Source organism: Siniperca chuatsi, linkage group LG14, assembly GCF_020085105.1.
Source record: "Siniperca chuatsi isolate FFG_IHB_CAS linkage group LG14, ASM2008510v1, whole genome shotgun sequence".
NCBI classification, from domain to species: domain Eukaryota; kingdom Metazoa; phylum Chordata; class Actinopteri; order Centrarchiformes; family Sinipercidae; genus Siniperca; species Siniperca chuatsi.
The window spans coordinates 200,217-215,074 of NC_058055.1; the positions used below are offsets into that span (position 1 = coordinate 200,217).

The 14,858-nt window shown below is 40.6% G+C and overlaps 1 protein-coding gene across 5 annotated transcripts in view; it reads left to right on the plus strand.

The window, feature by feature from the left end:
- LOC122888246 (kin of IRRE-like protein 3) overlaps nt 1-14,858 on the plus strand; it is a 301,529-nt gene that overhangs the window by 129,799 nt on the left and 156,872 nt on the right. For 4 of the 5 annotated variants that reach the window (XM_044222437.1, XM_044222434.1, XM_044222436.1 and 1 more), the window contains one exon: nt 6,391-6,540. The exons of the other annotated variant lie outside the window; for it this stretch is intronic. In XM_044222437.1, coding sequence (XP_044078372.1) covers nt 6,391-6,540 — 150 coding nt within the window. Of the gene's footprint in view, nt 1-6,390; nt 6,541-14,858 lie in introns of those variants that run through there. 5 annotated transcript variants of the gene reach the window in all.

The window sequence follows — 14,858 nt, forward strand, 5'->3', positions numbered from 1 at the left end:
CCAAGTACAATAACTTCAGTTTTGTCTGAGTTTAACATCAGAAAATTGCAGGTCATCCAGGTTTTTATGTCCTTAACACTAGAACGGCCATGACGGTCATTTTGACCGTTTTGAAATTTATATGTGCAATAACTTTGTTGAATAAAAAAATACAATCCTGCTGGTACGTGACTTTTCCTAAAAGTGTCTGTATTTTTATTTACAATGGGTTTCATATAAATTACACAAAAGGCAAAGAAAATATGATCATTTCTACCTATTTCAGCCATACACGGTCATATTGCACTGAATTTCACGCTATTCTATTGTTCTATCTTTCGCGCAGTTTGTTGTACAAATAGGAACTACTGTCAAAGAAACGTCGCTAGTGGTCTCAAGTTCTATTAGCATATGCTAGTTTGCTTACAAATACAAATTATTAGACTAAATTGGCATCAGTACAATAATTAAAGACGGTGTAGTCCCTCATTCGTCCAGGAGTGTTCTATCGTAGAAAAGGTTTCAGTCGTAGTCATCTGGACACTGTTTTCAGAATCAAGACGTTTCGGCTCCCATCCGGAAGTCATTCTCAATTGTGAAAAAAAATTGGACGGGAACTGGAAATTTAAGCTAATCTGAGTTACATAAGCCCTGCCCTCAGGAGGGAATCTGCCTGAGTATCTGTTAAGAGCTAGTTTCACCTGAAACTGACCTAATAGTTTCAAGATGGCCCAGTTTCAAGGAAACCATGGCCAGAAATCGCTTCAGGGAGATAATGAAATTCTTGCGGTTCGACAAAAAAGAGACCCGACGTTTGCGTCTGCAGGATGACAAGTTTGCCCTGGTATCGACCACTTGGAATAAGTTTGTTCAGAACAGCATAGTCTGCTACAAGCCTGGTGCCAACATAACCGTTGATGAGCAGCTGTTCCCCACCAAGGCCCGGTGCAGATTTATCCAGTACATGGGAAATAAGGCTGATAAATTTGGAATCAAATTTTGGCTGGCTGCGGAAGTCAGTTCAAAATACATGCTGAATGTGTGGTAGTTTAGGTGTTGTCACTTCCTGTTTTATTTTGTAGTGTGTTCCTTCCCTGGTGTATCTTGTGGTTTTTACTTCCTGTCTTTGTTTTCCCTCCAGTTTTGATTGTTGGTCCTTCCTTGATTGTTTGTGTCTCCTTTAATACCTGTGTCTCGTTGTTTCACCTCCCCTAGGGTATTTAGTCGGTGTCTCTGTCTTTGTTCAGTGTTGGGTCATTGTTGTTACACATGGTGTTTCTACTGTCTGATGTGATGCTTACCTGATGTTGCTCATTTCGTGAGTTTTGTTCCTGGCTTGTGACATTGTGTATGTGTCTCCGTTTAGTGCATTTTTGTTGTACCTGGTTCCTGTACCCAATTCCCCGACAGTTTTACCGTGAGTTCTGTTTTTGGATTCTTTGTCTCCCTTGGACCTTGGCTGGATCCTGGATTTTGTAACTTGCCTGCTCCCTATTTGAACTGTTTTGCCACCTTGGACTCACTTCCCTGCTTCCACCACTACGAGTCGGTAACCTATCTGCCTTTTGCCTGTTTGTTGCACGGTCTGCCTACCGGTCGGTCTGCCTGTACCTGCCTGTAAACCATCAACCTCAAAAAACACTGTAGCCATCTGGGTACTTCACTTCATACCGCTTCCTAGTCATCTGCATTTGGGTCCATATACCGGAGTCGGTCACATATTATAATCACACCAAATATGGCGTGGATGTCCTGGATCAGATGGCAAGGGCGTACTCTGTGAAAGGCGTTACACGTAGATGGCCAGTGACTGTCCAACATCCTCAACCTGGCTGGAATCAATGCCCACATCCTCAAGTAGTGCACCAGCAGGAGCTGAGAGCAGAGTTCATTGAGGGAAAGTGGGCAGCATGGCAGTTGGCACAAGGTTCCAGTCAGCAGCAGAAGCAACCACCGCAGCAGACATCAAAACGGAGGCAGTGCCAGGTTTGGAGAAGCTGCAAACAAAATAAAACACCCGACACCTGCTGCAAATGCAAACCCGCATGTGTAAATTGTGCACAGAGAACAGAGGTCACTTGCATTGACTGTGAAGCTTAAATAGCCAAACATGCTATTGATGTAATTAGTTAATATAAAATTAGTAGCCTAATTGTTTTATGGTTCTCAACTTCATTGGTGACTCTTTTTTTTAAACATTAGATCTGCTTGTTTCCAGCTTTTACGATTATTTTCTGTGTTATAAATGTTAAAACAAACTTTTTCAGAATCAAATAGATCCTTTTAATTATCTTGTTCTGAGTTATGCTGACTAAATACGGAAAAATACTGGTGTGAATTTAGCTTATCCAATAATTACTATATCCGATGATGTGAATATTGATAAATGTATAATTAAACTTTTTTAAATGTACATTTTGGTGTTATTTGGTTTTTTAAAAGATATCCTAACACATCAAATGCATTAATCTCCCATTTAGGTATTTATCACTAGAGAATATAGAGTTTGGAATCTAGCGGTCAAAATGATCACTTACGGGAATTCTAGTAGTTGTGGAATTCTGGCACTTCTAGTGTTACAGCTGGATCGCAGAACTTTTGTCTCCCCTTTCTGGCAGTGAGAGTAATGACACAAACACTGACGCGTGTTTATGATGTATGCCTACAGTGAGCTCGCCCCAGGCTCGTGTTCAGAAACTTTATTTGGATGCTTCCTTAGGTTTTACTCCAGAGCCATGTAGAGAGAGAGTTGCTACATCTCTGTTCAATTTCAGTTCAAATGGCTCTTAGCATGACTGCATACAACACAACATTGCCAAAGCATATTAACACAAACTATACAATCATAATAAACAAACAATTCTCAATAAACATTCTCTCTAATGGACTTTTTTTTTTTTTTTTTACAGCAATGGCAGATCACGGAGCTGGGTTGCTTCCCGCTTCCACTCTGGCAAACCAATCATTGCTGGTTGTCATAAAATACAGAGAGATTTACCTGCCATTGATAGGCTTAATCAGCATTGTATATTAACTAATTTGGCAAGGGCAAACGGATGTTTATTTATATGTAAAAGTCCCACATTCTAGCTTTTAGGCATGCTTAAAATTTAGCTAACTGACTGGTTTCATCTGGTTTAATCGATAGATATAATTGGGTATCATCTGCATAACAATGAATGTTTATGGAGTCTTTCCTAATAATATTGCCTAAAGGAAGCATATATAAGGTGAATAAAATTGGTCCAAGCACAAAACCTTGTGGATCTCCGTGACTAACTTTGCCATGCTTGGAGGATTCATTAACATGTACAAACTGAGATTGATCTGATAGATAGGATTTAAACCAGCTTAGTGCGGTACCTTTAATACCAATTAAATGTTCCAGTCTCTGTAATAGGATGTGAGGGTCAATGGTGTCGAATGCAGCACTAAGATCTAACAAGACAAGTACAGGACAATTCCTTTGTCTGGTGCAATTAGAAGGTCATTTGTAGTTCTCACCAGTGCTGTCTCTGTGCTATGATGCACTCAAAATCCTGACTGAAAGTCCTCAAATAAACTATTGTTATGTAGAAAGTGACACAACTGATTGGCAACTGCTTTCTCAAGGATCTTAGAGAGAAAGGGAAGGTTAGATATAGGTCTATAGTTGGTTAAAACCCCTGGATCAAGAGTGGACTTTTTAAGAGATTTAATTACAGCTACTTCAAAGGACTTTATTAACATAAAGAGCTATGTACAAAAGACAGATTGATCATGTCTAGTAAAGTGCTAACTAAGCACTCAGTTTCAGACTTTCAGACTTCGCAGCTGTTTGTGAACTCTGTCCCTGGACCCAGCTTCCTGTTACCATTGGCCAGTCTGACTTGTGACCTGTGATATTACCAGGTAACAAAACTGCAGCACAGCTGGTGTTCTCCCTCTTTCCACTTTCATCGGCTGCCGACAGCAGAAGCTGCCACTGCCGTGTACTCTCCTCGGAGCAGAAACACCAAACCGAACTCTCTGTCACTCTGTCCTGCAACCAAGTTTAATTAGTGGCGCACAGTCAGCCAGCTAACTTAAACAAGCAACCGGAGCAACTAGTAAGCGATCATTTCCTGCGACCTGCAAACGGACACAATTCTTCCCAGCCTTGCTAATCCACACAACGGACTCGCCAGCTGATGGAGCAGCATGCCATGCAACCTGTTTTTTCCCTCCCATGGACTGGTTATGTAACTGTATGGAGCTGTTATAGAGCTTCACATAGCTTAACAGTGTACTTGGCTAAGCACAGGAATGTTTGATGTGATCATCTCCATGTTAATGTGAGGTTATTACTGTAAACATAATTCTCAGCCACTGCTAAATTGATGTTAGTAACGTTATGCTCCACACAGACACAGACACAGAGTCTTTGCATGCTAACTAACTCCTTTTAACTTGGCGCCGTTATGCGACACAGATCACATACACATACACCTCTAATTTGGCATTAAACACAATCACACATGGCAGAGAGGAACTTTAAATCTCCCGCTTCACTGTACTTTCCTTTTTGTCTGACCACGTGTTTTCATGCTCGTACACACAAGACTTACATACTGTACAAACAACAACAAGCGTGCACGCAGAAACACACACGCACACACACTCTCTCTCTCACAGACATGTCTTTTGTTCTTTAGTTTAGTGCATTTTAGTTAGATTTCATAGCGTGTTCTTGCTTTTATTATCTTTTAATATATGCTTGGATAATTATGCTGGTTTCTTTAATATTGCATAAGATTGAATTTTGCCAACCTCTTGTATGTTTAACTCCAAATCCTTCAATCTACTAGCTACTGATGTTAATTTTGGTTATAGTTATTAATTTAATTATTAATCAGAGTTCCAAACTGATAGTTTAGCATATTTTATGAGACTTGATCAACTGATTGGCTATCATTTCTCTTCTTTAAGAATGGTGCCCCGAGGAACTTTATTAATTAAAGTAATTTTTTATTATTATCTTTGATAATTCTGATAGCCATTAATTGATTGCCTGACCTACACAATTTGGTGCCCCTTTAACCATTGTAATTTCCTACACTTGAAGTTAAGTTGTTTGAAGAGTACGGTCTAGACCTGCTTTATAGGAAAAGTGCAATGAGACAACTTCTGTTATGAATTGGCGCTATATAAATAAAATTGAATTGCATTGAATCGAAGTTAACACAGAACGTTAGCATTAAATAAGAGATGGCAAGTACATGTCACATATTAGCATTGGTCTCAGCAGTGTTGATTTTTTTGGCCTTTTGGCTAATTTGCTAACCATGCTACAAAACAAAACATCTCGCAACTGAGGTTAACAGAGACTCATCTGCAATGCGTAAGCAGCAAGCATCTTGCAAGCAGCTTGCACAAATGTATGAATGAAAACACAAATTCAGATGTGTTATAGGGCAAATACATCCTTTAAAGGCACTTTTTTTTTAAATAGTAGAATGGTAATTGTAGTGTTGATATTAATAAATTAGTAATAATAGGAATGACAGCTATAGGAAAATAAATGTCAGCATCAGTAACAGAGCCAATAACAACAACTATAGTAGCAGTTGTCGAGCAGGAACAAGGGGGCAGCAGGTGGCCCACAACCACAGATCCAGTCTCTGCAGCTCCGGAGGCAGAAATACCTGCTGAATGCCACAGAAGGAGAGAGGAGAGAAACAAGAAAGCACAAAACTACGGGAGAGAGAAGATGTTGAGTTAGTAACATGCAGTAATGGGATAAAAATGCATACAGATGGAGAGGGAGAGAAGGAGAGAGGAAAGAGGCACATCAAGGGAAGTCTCCCGGCAGTCTAGGCCTATAGCAGCATAACTAAGGGATGGTTCAGGACTAAAAACCATTTGTTGACTTTTGTTGTGTTGACAACTGTTGGATGGATTACCACGCAATTTGGTGCAGACATTCATGATCTTTGTGATCTTTGACGATCTCCTCAAAATTTCAATTTGACCAATACTTGGGTTTATCTTGCGTTACATCTCTGCCTACATATTTAGTTTGATTTATGCGCCACATGGGGATGATCATCACAGAGCTCCAGATTAAAAAGTTAGAACAATGTAGTATTTTAACACTTAATGCGTAAGGGTGTGAGGATATGAAATACATATACTGTAAAAATGTATTTGCTACTATTTTCTGTGCAGCTTTATGTGGACTAATTTGCCTTATTTGAAATCATTGTTATGGCATGGTAGAGTTGCACATACTGAAGGGACATTGTTTTGTGTCTTTTTCATCAAGTGCGTGAGTTTGTATTGTGTTTTTGCTGATTAGATTTGAGTTTACTATTTGCTTGCTCATTTTCCGTTTGTGTCATTTGGAGTTTATTGTAAGTTGGACTAATCAGTTTACTCTTTTTGTCCTTCCAGGGAGCTCTGCTGTGTTCACCCAACAACCTACAGACTTGATGGTGGTGTCAGGCCAGCCGGTCACCCTGCCCTGCTCCATCCCTGGCTACCATGGCATGGTGCTCTGGCTGCGTGATGGCATGGCCCTGGGTGTTAACAGGGATCTGTCAGGTAATATCTAATTTACTGACTGTTGTCTGATTTAATCAGAAAAGATTAATATAATAAAGGAGTCCTCTACATGAGTCAAACATTAATGTACAGTACTGCACATGTGCCATTTCATTAGGACATGCATTCATGAAAGTGTTTGCATCACCTGTGAAATAGGATGTCAAATAAGCTGGTAAAGAGGGCATTGACAAAATTATTTTTGGGGTAAAAATCTGACCTAGCATTGGTAACCATAAACACCGAGTCCCATTAAGTGCATGTTAAAACTAGCTGTGTTTTAGTTAGCTGAAACTCCCAAAAACTAAAATAAAAAGACTTTATTCAGGTTGGATGAACTGTCTAAAAAGTCTTAAAAACGTGCCTTGTGGAGTTTTGACCCCTAGTGGGCTATGCAGTATTTTTTTTTTTTTTTTTTTTTTTTTTACACTGGGTCCCCATTTTGTTTGTCATGTTAATACTGTACTATAGGACTTCATGTTACTATAACATTTCAGTGAAGACATTCACAAATCACTGATGTCTTTTCTTGATGTAATTTTTTTAACATACTGTATATGTAGTCATTGTTTGTATACAGACAATCTCAATAATCACCATGATGATGTAAGACATGATTCATGATGCAACTGCAAAAGGAAATATCTTAATCTTTAAACTAGGGGATTGTTTCCACAGGTTGACTGACATGCAGGTCTTTCCTCAATATTTTCCTGTTCTCCTGGGTTTATTTCAGTCGTGGTACTTAATTGTAGTGGTAATTCTGTGGAATAAAGAAACACTCAAGGCAACCACTTGTCTTTCTGTAGGTTTACTTCAAACGTCTGCAGACGTACTCACAGCAGCACATACATCCATATAATCTGCTCTTAATGAGTACAGAGGGAAAGGAGCGTCAGTTATTTATCTAGTTTTCAGGGTCAGGTTCCTCAGCTCGGGGAGACGAGTGTCCCTGAAGTCTGGACACAACAGTCAATAGCCTGTTTTGTAATTCCATATCATCATTATCAATGAATTGTTCTCATCACGCAGTCCAATCAGTCATACACAGATCAAGTATTGACGTCAAACAGTTATGTGCCTGATACACAAAAGAGACATATATATGTTATATCAGAGAGTCATGTCTATGTTATACAATCATGCAGTACATTTGTTCTTGCCATTACAAGTCTTGTTGGACAGATGTTTGATAAAATGCTCTATTATTTTAGTTTTTCGTGAGATTCTGTAAGTCTTGTCCATGTGGACAAACACGGAAACCCCCCACAGTGGTTATTTTGTGGTTTGGTTGAACACTTTGAATGGCACCTTGTCACAACACACATCGGGAAAACACTTGTCCTTCAAAACATACAGGCCGGCTTTTCAGTCTCTTGACATAAAAATATGGAAAGCCTCCTCATCAGTACATCCAGCTGGGTTATAAAAAGTCAACATTTGAAAGTTGCAATTTATCACAACATCTGCTGCTCTGGCAGATGGGTAATCGTGTTTTGCTCTTTGCCAAACCTACCCCCCCTTCAATATTTCCCCAGACTGTTTTGAGGACTCAAGCTGCCCGAGGAAATGATTCCCTCCAATGAGCTTTCTGAGAGCAGTATGTTTGTTTAGTCGCAGGGTTAGGTCAATAACAGCACACTTGCATGTCTTTGAGCTCCAGTAATAGCGAAGAAACATACTCTAGATCATTTAGGTCAAAGCAGTCAAATATCTCTCAAATCTGGGTCTTTGAACCATCGTTATGTGTGCACTGTCATGCAGATATATTTTAGCATGTTAACATCAGTGGTGTGTGGTATATTATAATAAAATATTTTAATAAAAAAATTTACAACCAATAAATGTTGCCAGATTGGCCGATTTTCCACCTCACCACTTTAGGATGGACATAACTGGGACGTTTTTATTTTTATTTTTTCAATATTCACATTCTTTTCTGGCTAATAATAATGACGTTATTGAACCAACCTGGCAACACTGCTAAAGTAGCTAGAAGACTACTTGACCGGCTGGTCAACCACCAGAGGCACGCCCGCCGGCTTCTAGCTGGTCAGAACAGCTAGTAGTAACGATGGCTAATATACCATAAAATTTCAATTAATAGCCCTGGCTTTTATTCGCTTCAATCACTACACTCAACCTGCCTAGATAGGACAGGCCTTTCTCACAAAACTCTTGGTCAGCAAGATGGCAAATTATTTTTTTTATTATTTTGTTTGGTGGACCCTTACAGACTAAAATAATATAAATAATCGAGGAAAGGACACATATTTGGACTTTATGACCACTTCAAAGGTAGGGAGTCACCAGTTTTTTTTCTCTCGTTTACCATGGCAGTAAATCTGAATGAATTATACTTTGGTGCTCATGGTTTCTGCTATTCGCGTAGAGTCGCAAGCTGTCACAAAGCTTGGTCGTGCACCTCTGAATTTTTGTAACTAGGTGTCCCAGGCATACGACACACTTTCATTTCAACATGGCCGCCAAAAGGTAGACTGGCCCATCAGGTCTGCCTCAACAAACACATCTACCACCCTTTTTTGAGAGACCACAGAAACACCCAAATGACTCTCAGTTCATGAAGGTCCTCGGGTGGACGATCCGGGGGCTGGCCTGGTGCGGAGCTGAGGATCTCGGGCGGATGACCCGGGGGCTGGACCTGGGTAGAGCTGAGGATCTCTGGTGGACGAACCAAGGGCTGGCCTTGTGCGGAGCTCACCACATAAGGTCCATGACAAAGATCAAGGCTGGGACCCTTTGGAGGCCTGAGGCGAAGGCGGGGACCCTCAGGATGCTACTGCGAACCGGCTTCATGCAATCTCCTTTTAAAACCTTCCACGAGTCTGGTAGGGCTAGTTTTAGCACGTGTAGTCTGTATGTTCATGTCTGCGCCAGCACGTCTACCTCCTTATTACCTTCTGACAAATAGTCCATACCGTTTATGTGACTTTCAACTTTTATCCATTTTATTTTCATACCTCTGCCATAATTAAAGTTCTTCTGTCCCTGCTTTGTAGAAATAGTTCTGTTACTAGGGCAGTTTGCCTGATATGTTTCTTTTTGCAAAACAAGAGCTAAAATCACTGACTTCTGCTGTCTGAGCTGATCCCTTTATTACCCCTTTTTTGGTCCATACAGTTCTGTCTAATTTATTAATGATGTATGCCCAGTGAGCATCTTATCTGTCTTTACCTTGTTTGCTTCCGTCCGTGAATACATAAAAATTAGGCTCAAAGTCGGATTGTGTAGCTTTATTTGGTAGCTTTGGGATATTTTGGCCTCCTGTTTTAAAGACTTTTTGACTGTCAGTTATGACTAAGTCCCATTCACTCCATCTGCTTGCTAGTGCTTTTGGGTCTACCACGTTTAGGACGGTGTAGTCCCTCATTCGTCCAGGAGTGTTCTATCGTAGAAAAGGTTTCAGTCGTAGTCATCTGGACACTGTTTTCAGAATCAAGACGTTTCGGCTCCCATCCGGAAGTCATTCTCAATTGTGAAAAAAAATTGGACGGGAACTGGAAATTTAAGCTAATCTGAGTTACATAAACCCTGCCCTCAGGAGGGAATCTGCCTGGGTATCTGTTAAGAGCTAGTTTCACCTGAACCTGACCTAATAGTTTCAAGATGGCCCAGTGATCAGTAATCAGGCCTATTGTTCTCTGGCTGCATCTACTTCATCACTGTTAAGTGCCTGATTAGCATGTGATAGGCGTGACCAAGGTGATAATACACTCTGATAGACTTTGGGCAGATTAAATCTCAGACCACCATTTCTGTTCAAAGAGGGGTTCTCTTTCTTCACAAAAATGGCTTCTTATGATGTAGTGTCCTTGTTCACTTGCATCCCAACCTCAGAAGCAGTGACAGCGGTGATGAGAAGACTGCAGGAGGACTCCACCTTGCAGCAAAGGACCAAGCTTACACCTGAACACATATGTAAACTATTAGACATCTGTCTCAACACAACCTACTTCCAATTCCAGGGACACTTCTACAGACAGATTCACGGCTGTGCTATGGGCTCTCCGGTCTCTCCCATTGTGGCCAACCTGTACATGGAACAGTTTGAGAAGAAGGCATTATCCTCGTTCCCGGGCACACCACCAAGTCATTGGTACCGTTACGTGGATGACACCTTTGTGAAAATCAAGAAACAAGACTTGGAAGCGTTCTCAGAGCATATTAATACAGTGGACCCCAACATCAAGTTCACGCGTGAGGATGCAAAAGAGAACCGCTTGGCCTTTCTTGATTGTTCTACTCTCAGAGGAGAGGACGGAAAGCTCCAGATAGAAGTGTACAGGAAACCTACACATACGGATCAATACCTGCTCTTTGACTCACATCATCCACTACAGCACAAGCTGGGTGTAATCCGGACATTACAACACAGAGCCAAAGAAGTGCCCACAGGCTCAGAGGGTAAGAAGAAAGAGGAAAGGCATGTCCAGAATGCACTCTCAGCCTGTGGTTATCCTACTTGGGCTATCAACAAAGTTAAAAGAGCCAAAAAACAGGACAAAAGTGTAACTGAACCGAGAAGGAACGGTGTCGCCATTCCTTATGTATCTGGACTGTCTGAAAAACTACAAAGGATCTTTAGACAGCACGATGTTCCTGTCTTCTTTAAACCAGGCAACACTTTAAGACAGAAACTCGTTCACCCTAAGGACAAGTTACCCACACAAAAACAGAGCAATGTTGTCTACTCCATTCAGTGCAGTGAGGAAAACTGCAAAGAACGGTACATAGGCGAAACCAAACAGCCACTTCACAAAAGACTTTATCAGCACAGACGACACGCTAACTCAGGATTACAGAGCGCCGTGCATTTGCATTTAAAAGCTATAAACCACACATTTGAAGACAGCGAGGTGAAGATTCTTAGTAGAGAGAAGAGTTGGTTTGAACGGGGCGTCAAGGAAGCCATTTTTGTGAAGAAAGAGAACCCCTCTTTGAACAGAAATGGTGGTCTGAGATTTAATCTGCCCAAAGTCTATCAGAGTGTATTATCACCTTGGTCATGCCTATCACATGCTAATCAGGCACTTAACAGTGATGAAGTAGATGCAGCCAGAGAACAATAGGCCTGATTACTGATTACTGGGCCTTCTTGAAACTATTAGGTCAGGTTCAGGTGAAACTAGCTATTAACAGATACCCAGGCAGATTCCCTCCTGAGGGCAGGGTTTATGTAACTCAGATTAGCTTAAATTTCCAGTTCCCGTCCAATTTTTTTTCACAATTGAGAATGACTTCCGGATGGGAGCCGAAACGTCTTGATTCTGAAAACAGTGTCCAGATGACTACGACTGAAACCTTTTCTACGATCTACCACGTTTAGTTCTGAAGTGGTACCTAGCCCTGGAAATGGTGAAAAAAAAGATTTATTGAGTCTGAGCTAGCTCCCAGAGTGCACCATAGAATCGATAGATTCCAGTAAGAGTTTGTTTTTGTGGGCAATATTTTAGCTCTGGGGGTTTAAAGGTACATGGTGGAAGGAGGCATGGTGATTTAGATCCCAGATTTTTGCATGTTAAAGAGATAACTTTATTCTTCTAAATCTGTTTCCACTACCATAGGTTTTTCCTTGTCTCTATGCTCTAAGTCTACTGCATGCAACAGAGCTTCTTTTAGCTTTTTTCATTGAGTTACATGTTCATTTGTGAGCATCTCTTCTCCTGTTCAATGGATTACATTGTTTAAAGCAAACTGATATCTTATGAACACCTTAAACAGCAGTAACCGTAGCAACAGCAAAAGGATAAATCATCAAAACTGGTTAAGAAAGATTTATAGTTCTATCTCAACCCTCTCTTGTTCAATTGAGACTCAAAACATCTAAGATGACACCCATCCATCCATCCATTTTCTACCGCTTGGTCCCGTTAGGGGTCGCGGGTGACTGGAGCCTATCCCAGTGACTTTGGGCCTTAGGCAGGGTACACCCTGGACAGTGGCCAACTCGTCGCAGGGCTAGATGACACCCAAATTCTCAAAATAAATAATAAAATTAATAAAACCAGCCCTAGCTTTAGTAGGTTAAGTTTAAAATCAGAAAATGTTATTCTGAGAGAGGCTTAAGAAAAAGTATTTCTAACGTTAACTGTTATGGATTCTAAAAGTCTTATTATCACACATGAAATGTCTATCGGCATTAGCCTAGCGTTAGCTTTATCTTAATTAGCTTAAGGTTATAAAAGGTCATTTAAACAAGGAAAGTAATAAGGAGCCTGCATACAGTCTCTGCTTACAGAAACTGTTACATTGGCCAGTTGGCACTCACATCAAACAGAATAAAGCAAAGGCACAGCTGTTTGATAACAGTGTTGTTACTAACTATGTCATGCACCCATCTGTCTCTCTTGATCGCAGCGGCTCGGACAACACAAATCTCCCACACTCAATGTAGTGCGATTGGAAACTCTACATGGGTCTTTTAATTTTAATCAAAATTGCTCCTGCGAGCAGATACAACACATGACCATTAGGTAGCTAATGGTCTAATGGCAAAATGGAAGCTATGAACACAGCTGAATGACTAGAACCTCGTAATAATGCTCACACTGGTTCAATTGATAAGTGTTGAATAGTATTTAAGAAACAGAAAAAGGAGAGTAATCTTCTGCTTGGGCAGATTCGAAGTTCTCATGTATAGGGATTTCATATGGCCGTCTGTCTGCTAAGTGCACTATGGTCTCATACTTAAGCATGAACCTACCTGCTGGTAGGGCAAGTGCTGTGCCTAAGGTTAAGTGACCTGAGGAGGTGTGGTTATCTTCTCTGGCTTGTATCAAAGCCCTCCCTCCTATGTCTCTTATTACCCGTTCATGTGGAACTACCCCAGAAAACCAAGGCCTTAATGTGGTCAGGAGTACACTTCTAGATGGATTAAAATTACTTACAGTGGACTCTGCAATGTTAACCTGATATTTTCCTATTACATAACTAGAGACTTGAGTTATTTCTCTGAAAGAAGGGATTGGGAAAGATTCTTTTTGCGTATTTAACTAAAGCGTCTAAGCTCTGTTTGAGATATGTATCCCCTTTGGGGGTGGTTGGGTTGGGGAGCTGTTTTGTCGCCCAGATCCAAGCTTGGCACCAAAAGTGTTGGCTTATTATCCAGGCTTGAGCTTGGCACCGGAAGCACTGGTTTATCGTCCAGGTCTGAGTCTGGCACCAGGTGTACTGGTCTTGCTATTGGAGCCAGGAGTGACACTTGGTAAGTATTTTGTGAGGGTTTCTCTGTGTTTCTCTAATCAGGTCATTTTGATCTTGTTTTGTAACATGGGAGTTTATGACACTTATCCCATTTACCTATTTTTATGTATTTATATATTAGAGCAGGTCTAGACCGTACTCTTTATAATATTATTTACAGAGACCCAACAAATCCCACCATGAGCAAGCACTTGGTGACAGTGACAAGGAAAGCTGAGAGGCAGAAAGCTCGGGCAGAACCAGACTCAGGGTGGGTGGCCATCTGCCGGTTGTGTTTGATGGGGGGGCAGAGGCAGAAATACCTGCTGAAAGTAACAAAAGGAGAGAGGAGAGAGACGAGAAAGCACAAAACTAAAGGAGAGACAGAGAAGATGTCGAGTTAGTAACTCGGCTTTAGATAATGTGTCTCGGAGGTGTCTGCGGCCGCTTGAAATTTAGCTAACTGATTAGTTTCATCTGCCTTGATCGAAAGATATAATTGGGTATCATCTGCATAACCATTAAAGTTTATGGAGTGTTTCCTAATAATATTGCCTAAGCATATATAAAAAGGTGAATAGAATCGGTCCAAGCACAGAACACTGTGGAACTCTGTGACCAACTTTGGCATGCACGGGGGACTGACCATTAACATGTACAAACTGAGATCGATTAGATAGGATTTAAACCAGCTTAGTGCGGTTCCTTTAATGCCAATTAAATGTTCCAGTCTCTAATTTTGTTAGGATTTACAATGGTTAAAGTGGGGCATCCACTTGTGTAGGTGCGATCAATTAATTATGGCCATCAGAATAATCAAAGATAATCATAAATAAATCTAATGAATAAAGTCCTCTGGGGCACCACTCTCCTTAAAGTAGAGAAATGATTTATTGAGTCTTATAAAATACACTAAACTATAAATTTTGAACTCAGATCAATGATTAAATTAGTAACTATAATCAAGGAGGATTTGGAGTTCAACATAGAAGAGGTTGGAAAATGATTCAATCTTGTGCAACATTAAAGAAGCCAGCATAATTATACACAAGCATTTATTTAAAAAAGATACACAATGCAAAAACACAAAATATGAAGTCTAACTCTAAAGGGTG